This window comes from Larus michahellis, chromosome 2 (genome assembly GCF_964199755.1).
Source record: "Larus michahellis chromosome 2, bLarMic1.1, whole genome shotgun sequence".
NCBI lineage: Eukaryota > Metazoa > Chordata > Aves > Charadriiformes > Laridae > Larus > Larus michahellis.
Window position 1 is genome coordinate 3,840,340 of NC_133897.1, and position 19,428 is coordinate 3,859,767.

The window sequence follows — 19,428 nt, forward strand, 5'->3', positions numbered from 1 at the left end:
AGTGTATCTTAGGTGTGAGTGGGACCATTCCAAAATGACAGAGTTGCAGGAAGGTCTCATGAGCAGGGTGTTGTATCTGGTTGTGAACATTTTGGACAAAATGAATATACCTGTGATTTTGAATTGCTTCTCTCACCCCACAGAAGAAGAGGATGCATTTGTCAACAAGGAGAAGGTGCAGAAAGAGGTGAAAGCTGCACTATCAGAAAATGCCACCCTGAGCTGTGAGGTGGCCCAGGAGAAGACCGATGTGAAATGGTACAAGGAGGGCAAACTGATCACCTCGAACAAGAAGTTCAAAGTGGAGTCGGAGGGCAAATCGCGTCATCTGGTGGTGGGTCAGGTGGAGAAGAAAGATGCTGGGGAGTACACCTGCGAGGCTGCTGGCCAGAAACTGACCTTCAAGATTGATGTCGCAGGTGAGGGATTATCTTACCAAATATCTTTTTGCTGTAGGTATAATGAAAGTTTCCTACTGACATAGATTTACTTCCAGCCGTGGTCTCTATCGGTTTACAACGGAACTTAAGTGGTTATTCTTAAAGGTCGAGTATTAAATGCTTTGGGAAAAGTCCACTTAGGCTAATATTCTTTCCCTGATTTTGACCAGCAACGATTATTAAGAAAAACGATGTAAGAATAAGCCAAGCACACAACAATCCTTCCATGCTTTAGGAGTCTGTAGTTCCACTCTACGAATCTGTAGTTTCCATTTGTGCTGGGACAGAGTTTTTCCTGCCTCATCTATACAAGACATGTCTTTGCTGAGAGAGTTTGGCAATATGACTTCATGAGGACTTACACAACACATACAACTTTGAAGGTGAGTTCACATCAGCATCCAGTAGTTTGTGTATGCTGGTGAATCATCAGTGCATACATTTCTGTCCTTGCTGCTAGTTATTTTTGAGGAAAATATTACCCGGTACTTCTTTTCTCATCATCCTTGCCTCTGTCTTGTTTGAAAGGGTTATGAGGAAAAAAAAAACAAACCTAAATTTGATGTAGGTGTGTTTTTTCTGACTCTGGACCAGAAGAAAACCTTAAAGATGTGTGCAATTAAAAGCATATCCCGGGAAGTGATGTGTGACAATTCAATTGGATTTGGAGCAAAGATTTGCCCTGTCTTTCTTTCAATGAATTCACTCAATGCTAGAATCTAACCAAGTCTATTAGGAAGGGTGTGCATCTACGCAGCCTGGTGCACCAGCCAAACCTCTGAGCTATTTATTTTGGACCCAGCTATGAGTGTGGTTATGTACCTTCCATGCTGGAGGTGGCTTGTGGCTGGCCTGCTCCCAGCATGGCCGGAGTAAAAGCATGAGATTAGAGCACTGAGACTCATGTGACTGCCGATCGTGGGACTTGCTGAGGTACAAAGTTATTTGGTTTCATTCTGGTCGCTCTGCCATGTCTGCATTCTGTGATACGCATTGCTGGGGGGTGAGCCTACAAGGAAATTAGAGACAAATTTGCCTCGTTCTCCTTTGTGGATGGCAACTCTCCTTTGTGCCAGAAAAACTGTGTTAACACTTATTCCATGTCTCCGTTATGTGACTTTTTTTTTTTTCCTATAGCTCTGTGCGGGTTGTAGGAATAGCACAGGGTAAGACGGAGATGATTATTTCAAACAGTGAATGTCTTTGATAGCAGAAGCTGTTAGAAAAATTGTACCAGATTATAAATGAAACTGTGAAAGGCGGAAATTAACAAACACTGTTTGAAGGAAGAGCTCTTCTCAGCTTCCTGTGGAAAGATCTTCTCACCTGGGACCAGGAGAACTTTAACCTCTGCTGGATGCAACAGGACACTCAAGTTCCCTCAGCTGTTGTTCGTGCTTGTAACCTAGCCCAAAGGTGTTTCTCTGAGCAAGGGAAGACATTGACAGAACTTAACGTCAGGTTGTATGAGACCTTTGGATGAAAACCCAAAGATTGGCCTGCTTTTAGGGCTTCTGAGAAACAATCATATTCGTGAGAGAAAATCCTATGTCTTGGACATTGGAGGTTCACTTTTTTGGGAAATAGCACCGTTCTCTGCAGGTTGATGTGGGGAGAACGTCACTATTGCCAATCTTCTCTGCATCTCACATCCTCTCTGTAAACAGGGATAAGAAGAGTGTCCTACCTTATGGAAGTGTTTTTCATATGACAGGCTTTGGGATACTTGGGTACCATGGAAAACGGGACAGGCATTTTGTTTGCAAGACATAGATGAGTGTTGCCCAAGCCCGTTGCTGCCAAAGAGAGGTTGTTACTCAGATTTTGCAAATGGGTAAACACGAGAAAGGAGAGCAGAGAAGAATAGGCTCCCTCTTGCCACCGAGAGGTTTACTGGTCACTTTAAAGGCAGAAATGGTGGGAGCCATTTGGGTTCCCCTTCAAGATTGCTGGGGAAGTACGCTGTAGAACCAGAACTGGAAAATGGATCCTCTGACCCTCTGTGCTTTCATCCTAGATCACCTTGTTTTTTCACCTTGCTACAGCTGAGCAGGCGTACCAACTAGACTTGGTGTAGAGATGTACCATTCACCTCAGGGAAATTCACTCAACTGAAAGCTCTCATTGAGAAAGTTGCCCAGGATGGAACATAATGTGTGAGCTTAGAAGTCCCTCACTCAGTTAACCTCCTCGTGTAACCTCCATTGCTTTGTAACGAAGGGCAAAACATCTACCTAGAGTGAGGGTAAGAACCAAAATAAACAAATTAGCCTGTAGGACAACACCTTTTAGGAGCTTTGGCTTGTTTTCTTCAGAACTGTGATACAAATATCTCTGAAACATGAAACTCACGCTCTCTGCATCATGACCTGCTTCTTCCCTTGTCTACATATATTTCTGGTGCTGGAATACCCCTTGCTAGGTGTCTTAACCTCATTCACGAGCTTGGATCCAGCCTGACTTTTGGCAAATCTTGCTTTATTACTGCAGTTCCTGATCTCAGAGACACAGCTTTCCAGCAGAGCTCTCCTTTTCTCCTTTCCTTATTTGTGCTTTGCCTTTTAAAGGCTTTTAAAGGGCAGTTACATATTTTTTAGCTGGCCTTGCTGATCTTTTCCTTTCAGCTTTTCCACTAGGTAAGATGTAGATTCTGAACGCTCTAATGTGAAGATACCAGGTACTACATTGAGTCTTGAACAAATTGTTCATCTTTTCTTCCTGAATCAGTTGTCATGATTCATACAAGTTTGCTATTCCTAAATAAGTATGTTACAGAGAGATTTTTGTTAATGCCTCTATTTACTTTAGACTAGATCATCTTACGATCCCTATATCCAAGGTTATTTCCCCTGCCTAGCTTCTAAAATTATGTTCTTGGAATTTGCCAAAATAAAGCCTAAAATCAAATTACTGTTCTTAATTCAATGTCTGCCTGACCGGAGAATTTGACATCTGGAAATCCGAGGTGCTATTGGCAGAGCTCCAACAGAGGCAACCAAGATGACTAGAGGCCTGGAGAACGTCGTATTTCTTCAGGTTGGAGAAAAGGCAAAGGGGAGTGTTTACTGCAGCCTGTAACTACCTAATGGGAGGATATAGAGTCCACAGCTCCACGTTCTTCTCAAAGATGCATGGTGATAGGAGAAGAGGCAGAGTATAGCAGCTGCAACATGAGAGGTTCTGAAAAGATATTCAAAACTTACACCATGAGGGTGGTCAAGCACTGGAAGAGGAGCCTTGAGGCAGTGGCATCCCTCTCACTGGAGATATTCAGAACGCAATGGGACATGGCCCTGAGTAACTCAATGTAATTTTATCTGCTGTGAGTGGGGAAGTGGGACTGGATGACTTCCAGAGATCACTCCTCCTATCCTAAATTATTTTATGACTGTGATTTTTGTACTATTAGTAGCACATGTTCTGTAGAATACATCTGGGAAAGGATGCTGTTTCATAAGGACACAACTCCATATAAATCTTTCTGCAGGGACTCCAGTTGTTATGCATCCATTTCATAACCCTTATCGTTTTTTTTTCCTGAAAATTACTTGGACCTAAGTATGAGGACGGTGCTAGCAAATGAATGATCCTGCCTGGACTATGGCCTGTTTACTGTGAATATTCAGCCCAGTCTTCTCTGTGAGTGAACAGGACATGTCCTGCTTCCCCAGGAGAGCCCATCCTGCTTGGCCTGCAGAGAGTGACCGTACAGAGTGTGTATGGGAAAGCTGATGTAAGCCTAAGGACCCGGCATGGCAGTTCTTGCTGCCCAAATGAGCAGCAGCCAGAAGCTGTGCCGTCTGAAAGCAAGCTGTTCCTGCCAGTGTTCCTCAAGCATTTGCTTCGCTCTGACTCTATCAGCCTTTTTAATTTTATAGCTGCTTTATTTAAACTGTAATCTACCAGGTGGTCTCCCATCGAAAACCCAATACCATATGGTCTTGGAGGCAAAGTTTTAATTTTCATGGGCTTTTTTCCAGTTTTTTCCTTCTTTCCAATCTTGCAGATGATGTGTTCGAACACAAAGACAAAGTGCAAAAAGAGGTGAAGGCAGTGCTGAAGGAGAACACCACGCTGAGCTGCGAGGTGGCCCAGGAGAAGACCGATGTGAAATGGTACAAGGAGGGCAAACTGATCACCTCGAGCAAGAAGTTCAAGGTGGAGTCGGAGGGCAAATCGCGTCGTCTGGTGGTGGGTCAGGTGGAGAAGAAAGATGCTGGGGAGTACACCTGCGAGGCTGCTGGCCAGAAACTGACCTTCAAGATTGATGTTGTAGGTGAGTGAATTTGCTGCATCTCTGGTTTACATCCTGAAAAAATTGAAGGAAAGCAAAGCTTTGTGGCTTGGCAAATTCCATCTCAGCAGACAGTGATGGAGCCAGCATTTAAATTCTCCCTGTTTACTCATGTGGTTGTGTTCAAACTGTTAGGTCTGTCTCCTTTCTTTGAAAACTAAGAATGCATTTCCATACCCCAAGCCCAGGACAGGCTGAGATTGTTGGGGAATTTCCCTGGCAATACGGTGGAGATGCACTGATAGCAAAATGAGAATTCAATAATTGCAGGAGAAATTAAAGGACACACAAAATCTTCTGAGCACAAGCGTTCTCTTGTGAATGCTCCTTCCTTTAATAAAGCATGTTTTTATTAGGAAGGATATTTTATTATGGCCTTTGCAAGCTAAAAGGAAATACTAGAATTGGTGTCAGAAGCCGTAGCTGAGGAAACCACGTCTCTTCACCATGACATTAGCAAGAACAGGATTTAACCTTGACACGTCCCTCAGTTGGATCTCGATAAATTTAAGGCAAAATGAGGAGTTCATATATGAAATTGCCTTTTTTGATTCTGGCATGGTGTAGTGCGAATAAAATACCCTGGGGGTTGGCTACTTTTCATTCCTTAGAGAAAGATACTTCTGGGATGATGATATTCGGAGCATTTGGGAAATAAAGATATAGACACAGAATAGGCTCATAAAGTTTGTTTCCCAAAACTGGATTTGCTTTTGCTGGCAAAGCAAACTGCAGCTCTTGGGTTGTTTGGATAATTTAATGCTTGTCCTCTTACAGCAAATAGACTTCTAACAGACTGCATCCACGGGTGTGCTGCTGGGCTTCGGGATATGTGAAATTCTTTTCTCCAGAATTTGGAGAATGATAGTGGTGGAAATGAAAGCAGCTTTGGGGCCATCTATGTGGCCTTGGACTACCAGTAAAGGAGTCCTTCACTGGCACTGGATGTTATTGAAATGTTAACATTCATTGACAGTGATGGCAGGGAATGTGAACGGGAAATCCATCTTCAGCACCACAATCCAGAGACTAATGTGTGCATTTGGGAAGGGGCGTATGTGTGAAAATAAATTTTCTGAATCTGCTCCTCTACCCTTAATTCCAGAGGCAGAAGATGCTTTCATCAACAAGGAGAAGGTGCAGAAAGAGGTGAAAGCTGCACTATCAGAAAATGCCACGCTGAGCTGCGAGGTGGCCCAGGAGAAGACCGATGTGAAATGGTACAAGGAGGGCAAACTGATCACCTCGAGCAAGAAGTTCAAGGTGGAGTCGGAGGGCAAATCGCGTCGTCTGGTGGTGGGTCAGGTGGAGAAGAAAGATGCTGGGGAGTACACCTGCGAGGCTGCTGGCCAGAAACTGACCTTCAAGATTGATGTCCCAGGTGAGAGAAGATTCTTTGGCACGGCCTTCCTATCTCTGCAATATTTAGAAAAATGAATATGGTTATATATTTTCTGGGTAAAACATTATAAAAACCCTTAAAACAGGGAGCTCCATCCTTGAAAAACTTTGGGAGCCACACAAAGGTGGCTGTAGGAGCAGGGCTGTGAAAAGGAACATACTGATTGCACACCTCCATCCCCACATGTTGGTGCAAGCAGAACAACTCAGCAATGCAGCTGATTCTCAGTGGATTTCAGAGCAGGGTCAAGGTGAAAAGTGGCAGGGTGTCTGCCCAATGTTGGCATGTAAAACCCAAAGCAAAACAGAAAAACTCACCATAAAGCAGTTTGAATGTTCTACCAATAGTTTTTGATGTGTATTGTCAAGTCAGAGGCTTGGTTTCCAGTGTTACCTGTAAGCCATGACAAGTTGTGATTGCACAACTCCACATCTTGGAGACATTCTGAAATTCTCTTTCCAGAGCCAGAAGTTGTGTTTACGAACAAGGAGAAGGTGCAGAAAGAGGTGAAAGCTGCACTATCAGAAAATGCCACGCTGAGCTGCGAGGTGGCCCAGGAGAAGACCGATGTGAAATGGTACAAGGAGGGCAAACTGATCACCTCGAGCAAGAAGTTCAAGGTGGAGTCGGAGGGCAAATCGCGTCGTCTGGTGGTGGGTCAGGTGGAGAAGAAAGATGCTGGGGAGTACACCTGCGAGGCTGCTGGCCAGAAACTGACCTTCAAGATTGATGTTACAGGTGAGACATATCTTGTCTTAATTACAGTAGAGGATAATAAAATAATACATGTAATAGCTATTACACAAAGGCTCTGTTGCAATAGTCTGGGCTTTTTTTGCACCCTGTATTGTTGACCTGATTTTCTGTACCTGGTTGCCTAGACTTGTAGAAATGGGAATATTTGGCTCTAGTATGGTGCAAAAGCCTATCTCATTCTTAGCCTGTGTATATAATAATTGTAGAGGTAAATGTAATATAATTATTATAACAATATTCAATATATTATTCAGATCTCTTGTGTTTCTGGGATCTTAAGGGTTAATTCCTGTGCCCTGAACCTCTTGAAAGGAAAGAGCCATTCAAAAATCGATTTCTTATTAGACCTACGATCCCATTTCTGAAAACTGAGAGGCTGGAATATGCTTTTCATTTGCAATTTCATCAGGAGCACTCATCAAGATGGGCTTAAAACTCAGCACCTTTTTTGAATTTGTGCTGTTGTGTGTTTGACACCTCAGCCTTCTCAGATGCCTTACTACTTCTGCCAGGTGCTACATCTCCCTTTGTCGTGAAAGATTCCAAGCAATTGGTCTTTTGGAACAGGTTTCACAAGGTGCCCAAGCAGCTTTAAGCATGTCCTAAAAGGAGTGATGAAGCTGCAAAAAACCTCGGGTACCTTGCCAGCCATGATCCTGGCCTTCCTGAGCACGCAAGGGAGATCCTAGCTCCTTTGTCCCTTTGAAAGTCACATTTGTGACAGTGGAAGAGACCATGAAGAGTCTATTCCAGAAGCCCGTAGTGCTATAATTGTGACCTTGACATTTCACTATAGGTCTTAAGTAAAAGGAATTTGAGAGCTTTTGGTGATATGCAGGACAAGATGTGCTTTGGGAACATCGGAATTAGGTCACACAGAAGGGTAGCTATTGCCCAGTGAAGCTTTGGCAAGTGGCAACCTAAACATTTTCCAAACATCTGCACAGAAACCTGTAAGACTGATCTCATTTTAATCCCTCAATCAATATTTTCTTCTTTTTCTGCATTCAGAGCCAAAACCTGCATTTATAAACCAGGAAAAGGTCCAGAAGGAGGTGAACGCTGTCCTGACAGAAAGTGCCACCCTCATCTGTGAGGTAGCACAGGACGCAACCGAAGTGAAATGGTACAAGGATGGAAGACTGCTCGTTTCCTCTAGAAAATTCAAAATAGAAACTGTGGGCAAAACCCGGCGCCTGGTTATAGAGCAGCTGGAGAAGAAAGATGCTGGAGAATACACCTGTGAGGCTGCAGGCCAGAAGCTGACCTTCAAGTTGGAACCAACTGGTGAGTGTTCACTTTGAGGTGCTAAGCAGCAGTCTGGGTGGCTTAGAGGAAAACTGGATATTCCCTACCCAGCGGCCACTTCCCTTGGAGCAAGATTAGTGAACCACATCGCACATGAATTTGGCTTTTTTAATCTAGCAGTGTAGAGGTGGGAAATCTGGCTGAAGACTTATTTTGGCTACGGAAATGCTGCGTAGTTTTTTGCTTATCTCCTTTGCACCCCCCTTCACCCAACCTGCTTCTGTGGTGGGGGAGCTGAAAGTGGGAAGGTTTGAAGAGCAGCAAATAGAGCTGCGGAGAAAGGTGACTAAGAAAAGCTTGTTGTCTGCTGCGTGTGCCCCAAAACTGCTGCACGAGACAGAGAAGAGGCCAAGAGAAGGGTAGTGGAGCAAACAGAAAACAGGCCATATATTCAGGTTTAGCACTTTAATATTTCTTCTTAATTTATTCTAAAATCCTAAAAATGGGAGAGGAAAAATTATACAGGGGGTTTTTTTGTTTGTTTGTTTTTTCCCTAAGAAACAAGCTTTTTGTGGGCAGCAGATAAAATGTATATTTGTGTTTCCTTTCCCTTGCTTCTCTTCTAAGCAAAAGCTCTGGGTTACCTGACAGATCATGTTAATTCTCTCCGCTCAGCACAAGACTATACCAGGCACAAATATTCAGCCATATTCCCCGGGTCATTACAGATTATGGATGAGCTGGTGGTGTGAGTCATGAAGACAAAGCAATAGAAAGTTGCTGTGTATTAAGGATTTGAGCATTAAGTTAATAGTTTTCCTATTTTAATATTTTTTCCTAGAACCAGAGGCTAAATTTGAAAAGAAAGTTATCCAGAAAGAGCCTCTCGTTGTTCAAGAACATGAAAGTGTCACACTGACCACTTCAGTAACGCCTGAAGCTGCTGTGGTGAAGTGGTTCAAGGATGGAACAGAAATCAAGGCAAGCAAGAAATATGAGATCAAGAGTGAGGGGGCATCCAGGACCCTGACGGTGAACCTGGCTGAGAGCACAGACACCGCCGTCTACACTTGCCAGACAAAGAGCGACAAGCAGGAATTCAAAGTGCAGGTGAAAGGTGAGCAGCGAGCAGCACACAGGTTATGTCCCAATCCAACAGCTACATTTCCCTCATGGGAGGGTGGAGGTGAGGTCCAAACTCTAAAACTGTTCCAACCTCAAGGCTTGAGTTGCTGCTGTCGCTGCTGTGGCTGCCCCACCATTGGCCAGCAAAGTTCTGCGTCCAAATACCCTATTTTTTTCCTTTGCTGGGCACTCAGGGGAGCAAGGAAGCCTATGATGGGTGCTTCTCCTGGCATCTGCTCCCGACTCTCAACATGCTGTTTCTGTCTCCTCCTAACGCAGTAACTGGGGCACAGGCAGAGCCTCAAGTCTTCCCTAGTCTGCTCACCAGCGTGACAAAACTGATGAGGATCTAGGGGGATGTTGTGTGAGGAGGTCTGCGAGTTAGTCACATGGGGAAACAGGACCTGAATTGTGTCCTCCTCTGTTCCTGGGATGGTGCACCTGGGAAGCCGTTCCTTAGTAGGCTGAGGGTATAAACTGACAAGAAGGATGAAGTACAGCTGGTCCACAGGTGGAGATGATGGGGTGATGTCCAAGAGGAAAGGCCTGCTCCTTTCTCTTCAGACACCCAAAGTAGAGATGTTTGCAGCTGAGATGCACCCACTGAACTCCCTTTGACGTCATGGCAGAGAGCAGCTGCTAATAGGTCATGGTACTTCCGACTTATTGAAATGTCTCCTTCAGGATGAAAGAAATCACACCGTGGATTTATCTGACTCCATTGGCTGTGCCTTTAGTGACAGAAGACACAAAGGTGGCTGGGGCTTATGCATCTGTACAGATCTTTTACGCTTTGTCAGACAAATCAGGCTCTGATGTAAAAACACCACATGGTCTCATCATGAAAAATATTAGAAAGAAAGGAAGGCAATACCCAATCTTTCTTTAAGACGCTGTTCTTGCTTTACAGAATGATAGTGATATTAAAATACCATGTCAAAGGAACTCCCTAAATTTCTACCTTTCTGGGTTCTTTTTGTCTACCCTGATCCCCATATAAGTTCTGGAGTTAGGTTTTTTATTTCTTTAATTATTATTATTATTTTTTTTTAAAGTTGTCCAGAACCAGTTTCTTGGAACAGGTTTCTTATCTTTCCCCCGTTCTTATCATTTTTCCTTCTTCTGCCTCTCAGAAATCCCAGTGAAGTTTGCCAAAAAACTCGAAGCTGTTAATGCCGAGATTGGAGGCAGCGTCTCTTTGACCTGCGACGTGAGCCATGCCAAAGGGAAGGTGGTGTGGCACAGGAATGGAGTTGAGATCAAGCCCGGCAAGCGTTTCCAGATTCGTGAGGAAGGTGTCAAACGAATCCTGACAATAACAGGGATCCGGGCTGAGGATGAGGGAGAGTACTCCTGCGAGTCCAGAGATGACAAGAGCAGCATTACCGTCACCCCCAAAGGTATGTCTCTAATGGTGTCCATGTAGGGGGATCCTTGGGATTTGTCCTCAACTATAACAGCTGTGCAAAGCTGAGTTTTTTCATGTGTTTGTGCTGTCTCCTGTGTTGATTAAAAAAAATACAAAACTCCACTCTCTCTCTCTGAATGTTACTGGAACCTCTGTTTGTGAAGAACATAATGATTTCGTGACCTGTTGAACTCCGGTCTCTTAATATGTGGGCAAACTGACCTTCATCTTGCATTTGAGGCTGGGGTTAATTATGCCAAATCTAAGACAGGATTTTTCCCCCCTTCTTTGTTTGCTTTGCTCTTCTGGCCTCTTTATACAAAACTTACCCAGCGATGAGAAATATGATGATCCGCTATTGTGATCACTTATTTTAAGTAATAAAAATTGATGGTTTTGATAAAGTCATTGAATCTTTTGGCTCTTTCAAGGTGTTCATGCCATGTCTCAAAAACACGCTCCTAAATGTTTTATTCCTATCCATCAGCTCCCAGAGTGGTGAAATTCATTACGAGCCTCAACAGCGTGGTCTCTGAGGAAGGGAAAGAGGCTGTGTTCAAGTGCACCGTCTCTCCCAGTGATGCTGTGGTCACTTGGCTCAGGAACGGTGTCAAGATTGAAGCCAGCGAGAAGTATGTGATCTCGCAGAAGGACACCAACCACAGCCTCACCATCACTGATCTGACGCTGGAAGATGCAGCCGAAATCTCTGCCGATGCTGAGGGTGTAGAAAGCACAGCCAATCTCAGAGTGCGAGGTAAGAGGTAATAAAGGCCTTTAGGCTGCCACTGATGCTAGGACCTATGCTGTTTTACGTGGCTGTGCTTTGATTGTTAGCAGTAGGCAAACCCTGCTTTTGTATCATTAAATACGGGTGCCCAAAATGCACTGGGACTTGGAGATACATAAGCCACCATTTAAATTCTCTCCAAAAGCCTGTTTTCTGGATCCTCTACGTTCTTACTAATATTTTTCTCCTTTGGCAGAGGCCTCAATCTCATTCAAGAAGAAACTGGAGCCCAGAACAGTTGAAGAGAGGGACACAGTGACCTTGGAGGTAGAGCTGACCAAGCCTGCAGAGGTGAAGTGGATGAGGAACAGCATCGTACTGAAACCCAGTGAAAAAATAGAGATCAAAACTGAGGGAACAAAGCATACCTTGGTGGTTAAGGACATCTCCTTTGCAGACAGGGGCTTCTACTGCTGTGAGAGTCCTGATGACAAGACCCAAGCCAAGATCAATGTGGAAAGTAAGTTGAATGATCACCAGTTCTATATATACCTTGGACAGGGTTTGAAGGCAGATTCTGGTGTCTTCCATTATCGTAATGGCCACTGCCACCCCCACCTGCCATGGGGACACAGGGACACAACATGGGCTTGGCCACCATCAAATGACTGAGAGGAGGTGGAAGCAAGGGCAGTGAACAGAGAACAGCTGGCTGATTCTTGTTGCCTCCATCTCATCCCTCCAGCTTTCAGTGATGCTGTTGACCATTAAGCTTCTTAGCTGGTTCTTCTCCTTCCTCTGAAATTTCTCATTCTGTTATACACTGTTTTTTTTTCCCTTTGTATGGCTTTTAGCAAACCGTTCCCTCTTCAGCCATCCATTGCCCTAATTCTTCTCTGAAAGACACCTCTTTCAGAATGTCTCTTTATATTCAGTCAGGGTTAAAAAAACCTACAAAAGCAAATTTTCTATCTGAGGGTGCTGCCCTTTCAAATAAGCTAATGGTGTCTCAGCTCTAGCCCTGTACTTCTGTCCTTTTTCCTACATCCTTTTGTCATGATTGTTAAGGGATAGATGGAGACAGGGTTTAAGCGCTTAAGGACTGTCTAATTTTGTTTGTAAAGCCCCTGACACCAATTGGTGCTGTGTAGGTCATAAATAATAGGTAAGGAAGGACTTGATAGCAGACTTCAAGTACCTAAAAGGCTGTTATAAAGTGGAAGGGAACAATCTGTTCTCCATGTGGAGATAACGACAGGAAATAATGGACTTCAATTGCAAAGAGAAAGATCCAGGTTATACAATAAAAAAGCTTTTTAATGGCTGGACAACTGAATATGTTGTCTGGAGAGGTTTTGGAGCCTCCATCATGGGTTTAAGAAAAGGTTGGTGAAATATCTGTCTGGGATGACGTAAAGAACTGAGTGTGTCCTAGAGCGGGAGAGAAGGGCTAGATGATTTTTCTAGGCCTTATCAGCCTTATAATGTTGTAGTCTTTTGATGGTATCAAAGATATCCAAATTTAATGTCATACTGCTTCAAACAGAGCAGGGTTTGTCAAATCACTTTCATGCACTGCTAAGACAGCTTCATCTTCAAAATCTTCCTGGCCGACAGTTGTCAAAAACCCACTTATTTATCATCCTGATATGGGGAGTAATCGCTTTTATTGGTGATTGCTCATCCTTTTTTCCAAACTGAATAGCTCTAGAGAAAAACAGACATTACCGGTGACTAGCAGCTGGTAGATCAGGCTTGGATTCATGCAGCCTAAACCTAGCGCATCACTTTCAGCCCCTTCTGTAGCCAACAGGGAGAATGAGACCTCCAGAGAGTGTTTTAAGTCTTAGATGTGCTGAATTACATTCTGGAGCGTCTTTCTGAGTATTCAAGAAAGCATGGGTGATTACAATCCTGATTTAGAACTAGATTCAGGTTTACTGTCTCAGTTAAATGGGATGAACTGGGTCCACAGGAGAGAAAGAAATATGGCACTTCCGTGGTCACAATATTTTGGAAGAATGCAGCTCAGTATGGGGCAGTTTTCTGCTCGATCCTCTTCCACATGTTGTACCCCAAGGCATTTTTTTCAAACTCTGCGTGATACTCATTTTGCTTCCAGCAAGATGTTTCAGCAGTTGGTTGTAGATTCAGCTACGCTTGTTTTTAGGCACTGACTGTTGCTATAGCCACGTGGTAAAACCAAAAAATGAGGGAACAGTGTTTATGTAGGAAATAATTGAGTAGTTCTGACAGCTGCCAACAGTATTTTTGTGCAAGGTGAGTCGTGTAAGCAAAATTGTGTGTCTGTCTCTGGTTTGTAAGCTTCCTATTCTGGTGGAGAGAGGGGATTTTGGTTTGTGCTTTCCAGGCACCCAGCTGCATTCTCATCACTTACACTTAGTGTCACTCTAAAAAGTAGCTCCTCTGTTGATGGACTGAGATGGTTTCATGCAGTGATGGAGACTCAAGATGACTCAAGAGGGATCGTGACTAAAAAGGGGAATCGGCTCATCGTAATAGGGAATTCTTTTTGCATATGATGATCCAAGCCTTAGTCACGAGATACAGCAGAAAGGGAATGTATACAAGAATCTCGCTAGTCTGTATGTACTCTGCATCCGAGTCCTCCAGCTGAGATGGCACCGAGCTCTCACGCTGCTTTACAGCCAAAGCAAGACTCTAAAAGTAGAAGTCTAAAATTATGCTCCATTATTATTTTTTTTTGGCATCTAAGCAAAAGGCCCCTTTTTAGTAGAATGTTTTAGAGCTTACATCGAGGTCAGCAGACGTTCTTTAGATGCTCATAGTCAGGGGAATTGAGCTGACGTTATCTGGTGCCCACCCTTAGACTAAGAAGCCTGATTTCAAGAACCTTTTTTAAAAAAAATACCAAGCTGGACTGATGCTGTTCGGTTTGAGATTGCTTTTGGAGCGAGGTAAATAAGGAATAGCTATATGAAAATCAGTTGATTTACTCCAGTATAAAAGTTGCTTCATCAAAAGATAAGCATCTGTTCTGATCTTAAGATGCCAGGAGATCCTAAAAACAACTGAGCTGATCAAACCGATAACATATCTGGCTGAATATCAATTTTCAGTTGTGGCCAGGAGGAGATCTTTGTGGAAGACTTAAGTAAGTAATGGGTAAAGTGGTGGTTCTTCTGATACACCTCTAAGCTTTCAGCAGGGAAAAGCACAATTAGGTCAAATAATTATAGCAGAAATTATACTGGGAACAAGAGTATGAAATTTGAAATCTCTGGACACAAAATATTGTGTATTAAAATAAATCCTGTAAAAGTTCTACCATTCCCCAACTGTTGAGGCTTTATGACAATAGCTTTGAGAAGCGATTTATTTTTTTTTTCCATCCTACGTACAACACCAGATAAGAATATATGCAGGAGGCCACTTACTGAGTTTGAAATTGCTATGCTATTTAGTTAATGTTTTTGCAAGTCCATTTCGCTATCTCCTTGGAATAACTTCAGTTTGATCCTTGCTCCGTTCACTGTTTGATTAAGCTAGGGGAAAGGCCAGACAGAGAGAGAGCAGGTACGCTCTGCTCAGTTTAGAGAATGAGGTACCCTGGGGGGGTAGGAACTGGCCACGACATGAGATCAAAAATCAGGGAGTGATGCAACTTCTAGTGAGCAAAGCCAGGAGAGCCGGTGTATTAGTTTGGGAAGCAAAGAACAAGCTGCTGGAAGTGACTGTACTTCCCTCATTTGTCTGGGTCAAGACATGTCCTTGGGGCAAACTTGGGCTTAAGTGGTCGTGACCTCGGAGAAGGGCATGAGAGAGGAATCAGTGTGGTTTCCTTGAGAGAGAAATTGGACAGGACCCTGCAAAGGACGTGTAGGCTCCTCTCTAAACCTGCTGTGAGGTGTAACAAGCAACAGGGCAGACAGGAAAGGTGTAAGGAGACGGCATTGCATGGAGCCTGCTGCTGCCCTCCCGGGGGCAACAGTACTCTGCTGTTAGTAAAGTGTGTTAATAAAGTCATAGTGTATTCGTATAACCTCTGTGGGACCTTTGGAGAAATAGTTTGTTCCCCGTCGTCCTCCATGTGGTGTAAGGATAGGTGCCATCAGGAGTCGTTTGAGCCTCAGTCAGGCTGTGGTGTCCTCAGCCAAGGAGCTGGGTCCAGGCCGTGACCACAGAACTGAGCCCTCAGCCCACTCCCGCTCAGGTTTGGGCTCAGATCCTGGCTGAATGTGGATTATCTCTGCTGAACAGGCTCTAGGAAGGTCGAAATATTCCCAGGGGACACAGGGTGTTGAAGGTTTTTGTGAATAATACATGGCTTTGTAGAGGAATTTTTTTTTTTGTTTTTTTAATTGACAACATGATTTCTTTTAAAGGTGAGACAAGGTTAAGCACTAAATCCATTTTACTGTCTCATAGGGCACTGATGTCTTGTAGTAGAAATAGGTAATATTCACCCAAAACATGGATGCATTTTTCCCTAAACCTTAGAAGGTGTCAGAGCACTTCACACCTTATCGTGGATTTTTTTTCCCTTTTACTAGAGCTTTCTCCTTTCCTCGCTGCTTCCCTCTCTCCCTTGTTTTATCCTTGTTGAAAAGCTGAACAATATTGTTCGTTCATTCTTGCTCTGTTATCTCTATTATCATCTTCTTTCTCTTGAATCGTGCCTGCAGAATGAGGATTTTCAGCAACATCTCTCCTGCTGTACAGCACAGGGATCCTGGTCCCAGTGTAAATAAAACGGTGTTATCTTCTTCTAGAGTGTTTCTTCCTGATGGTGGTTGATGACCACCTCACCCAGCACAGGAATGCCCCTACTCCTCTTATTTCCTGTAAAAGTGGTTGTTTAATTGGCAGATACCAATTAATTGGTAGGTACCCTCATGAGGAATATGGAAATAATCTGTTTTGGAAGTCCTCAGGCTGTTTTATGGCTGTTGGTGTGATATCTCCAACTTGTCCCTGTTGTTTTTCCAGTGAGGCAAATCAAGCTGGTGAAAGGTCTTCAGCCTCGCGAAGTCTCCGAGAAAGGGACCGTCACCTTCGAGGTGGAGGTGTCGCATGAGGACGTGGAAGGGACCTGGCAGAAGGATGGCGTTCGGCTGAAGCCTGCACCGAATATCAGTATTGGTGTCCTGGGGAAGAAACATTCACTGACTCTTTCTTCGGTGGCTCTTGAAGATGCAGGACTCATCTCCTTCAAAGCGGAGGGCATCCATTCATCAGGGAGACTCACTGTGAGAGGTACTCAGGCCCTGGTTGGTGTGGGACACGGTTGTCTTCTCTTGACCCAGAGAGCAAGCTTTTAAGAGGGCAACAAGCTTTCCTTGTAACTGCAAGGAATGTTAAACACTGGACCATCACCAGTAACTGGACATCAGTCCTTCTAATGTCAACAGGATTATTGTAACATCATTGTCCACAGAGCAAATTGTGATCATGTGCTCAAAACAATATGATTTTGTTTTCACAAGTTTTACTAAACATGGAAGCTAGGCTCTGCCTTTTTGAGGTTCTGGAGCATGTCCAGAGAAGGGCAACAAAGCTGGTGAGGGATCTGGAGCACAAGTCCTGTGAGGAGCAGCTGAGGGAGCTGAGATTGTTCATCCTGAAGAAGAGGAGGCTCAGGGGAAACCCCCTTGCTCTCTACAACTACCTGAAAGGAGGGTGTAGCCAGGTGGGGGTTGGTCTCTTCTCCCAATTATCAGGCAATAGGACAAGAGGAAATCACCTCAAGTGGCACCAGGGGAGGTTTAGATTGAATATTAGGAAAAATTTCTTCACCAAAAGGGTTATCAAACGTTGGAACAGGCTGCCCAGGGAAGTGGTGGAGTCCCCATCCCTGGAGGTATTTAAACGATGGGTAGACGTGGTACAGAGAAGCATGGTTTAGTGCTGGTTTTGGCAGTGTTATATTAATGGTTGGATTTGATGATCTTAAAGGTCCCTTCCAATCTAGATGATTCTATGATTGTTGCTTTTGCCAGATGGTCCTGGAGACCTTATTCCCCACTAACTTGACCTTCTCTTTTTTTTTTTCTTTTCTTTCTTTTCAGAATTGCCTGTGAAAATCAGCAAACCTTTGGTAGACATCAATGTAACTCAGAAGGACAAGGTCACATTTGAGTGTGAGCTGTCCAGGCCCAACGTGGATGTTAAGTGGTTCAAGGTACAGCACTTAACGGATAGTGGTGTCTTAATTTCTGACTTTTCTGGAAGGGAATGAGAGTCTTTAATTTCACTTCTAGGGGACGTGAGTCTGAGCCTTTGTTATACAGCGTTTAGTATTGCTCTCTTGTCCTTGTGTTCTTTTACTTGCCCAGTTCATTGCTCTTAGTATTATTTATTTACTGAGTGCATTTATCAGGTTGAAAGTTAAACTTCTCTTGAGTTTATGGTGAACTCCTGAGCTGTTGTTGCTCTGTGTTGATAGCAGTGCAGTCTTGTGCTGCACTTCACACCTAGCAGTTCTCACCCAGGACTGGGAACTGTGATTTAAGGTGAAGCCTCAATTCCCTTTGCACCTGACAGTCATTTCAGGGATCAGCTCAGGCATTTTGTAAACCTTCCTTGGGGCTCAGATGATACTTCCCTTAAATGAGGAAAACAGCATTTATTCAAGGTAATGTCTGAAGGGGCTTATTGTTAAACCTGTACGGTGCCTTAAGCCTTCAAATGGGGGTCTAAGGTCAACCAAAAGTTATGCGTGTTCTTCAGCCATTCCTGCTTCTTGCAAATTTTCCACTGTGCTGAAGTTTCAGCAGGTGTTCCAGTAAGCGCAGTTCCATTAAGTCCAATGAGACAGGTGAAGTAAGCACAGATCTGACTGTTTGCTTTGCTCGCTGCAAACGTAGAAGAGTTGATGGTGGTCTGGTTTGGCCTTTTCTCTTCTAGGATGGGAAGGAGCTCCGGCAAAGTAAAATGGTGGGGATTATTTCCCAGGGAAATAGGAGAAGCCTCGTTATTCACAAGTGTGAATATGAAGACCAGGGAACCTATACGTGTGAAGCAGCTGAAGACAAGACATCAGCTACCCTAAAGGTTCACGGTATGTTTGACTAAAGCAGAAAATTACATCTACTGCAGTATTTTTGACTCCATGGCAAGAAATGCTTTGTGGATGGTTTGTGTATTTCTCAATTATTCATTTTGGATAACTTTCTCTTCCTAGTGAGAAAGTGCTGGCAGAGTTGTCCTGTGTTTTCCATTTATCATAAGTGATTTCTGGTCTCTGGAATTGAAATGATGTTTCTAGATTTGCAAGTTATCAAATAGCAGACAGCCTGGCACAAAGCAGGGATTTAATGGCTGGTGCTGACATGGTCTTGGGTGGGACCTTCTGCCATTGTCACAGGGGGACTTTGCCTGAACAGGGACTGTAGGAGCCCTGGGTATGATCTCAAGAAGTGCCCTACTTTTATAAGTGCAAGGGAAGTGCCATGCTTTCTGAGTGCAACTCTCTTTTATGCTCAAGACAGCTTTTCTCTCCGTGTGTTGCACTGTGCAACTGGTCAAGTCCCAAATGTATTTTGTCACCAGGCTCAGAAGCACCACAGCTTCTCTAGAAAAGCTAGTGATGAAGGCCTGCTGACTGAACGGTCTGCTGTGTCCTGGCAGATGTTATTTTCCAGAGGGACATCTGAAAAGACAGATCAGCTCTTTCTTATTGCTTACTAGATGCTGTCCTCATGTGGCCACTTGGGTTCAGCATGATCTTCATGTCCATCTGTCCTGTTCCATTGTTCTGCTGAACTCCCCTTTTTCTCCCTGACTTTGCGACTAGGATGGGTTTCTATTTGAATGCTGGCTGTGGTTTGCATCTGAGCTCTGCTCCTGAGGCTGATCCAAGGTGTATCAAGGCCTTCCCTTGATAGGGAAAAGGAAAGAGCTGCAGTAGCACAGAAATATGGGTCAGTTCTGCCATAAGTTAGGCCAAAGCTGCAGAGGGAGAGGATTATGTGGAGTTCGGGGAACCCTGAAGAAAAGGTATCTCCTAGGTGGGACATGTGGCTGATGGAGTCAGAGGAGAGC

General features: G+C 44.0%; 1 protein-coding gene across 36 annotated transcripts in view; it reads left to right on the plus strand.

Moving 5' to 3' along the window:
• OBSCN (obscurin, cytoskeletal calmodulin and titin-interacting RhoGEF) overlaps positions 1-19,428 on the plus strand; it is a 200,607-nt gene that overhangs the window by 44,999 nt on the left and 136,180 nt on the right. For all 36 annotated transcript variants that reach the window (XM_074573946.1, XM_074573908.1, XM_074573915.1 and 33 more), the window contains exons 13-24: positions 144-419; positions 4,447-4,716; positions 5,840-6,115; positions 6,599-6,874; positions 7,904-8,179; positions 8,982-9,257; positions 10,399-10,665; positions 11,161-11,430; positions 11,660-11,923; positions 16,375-16,641; positions 17,454-17,566; positions 18,292-18,445. In XM_074573946.1, coding sequence (XP_074430047.1) covers positions 144-419; positions 4,447-4,716; positions 5,840-6,115; positions 6,599-6,874; positions 7,904-8,179; positions 8,982-9,257; positions 10,399-10,665; positions 11,161-11,430; positions 11,660-11,923; positions 16,375-16,641; positions 17,454-17,566; positions 18,292-18,445 — 2,985 coding nt within the window. The remainder of the gene's footprint in view (positions 1-143; positions 420-4,446; positions 4,717-5,839; positions 6,116-6,598; positions 6,875-7,903; positions 8,180-8,981; positions 9,258-10,398; positions 10,666-11,160; positions 11,431-11,659; positions 11,924-16,374; positions 16,642-17,453; positions 17,567-18,291; positions 18,446-19,428) is intronic.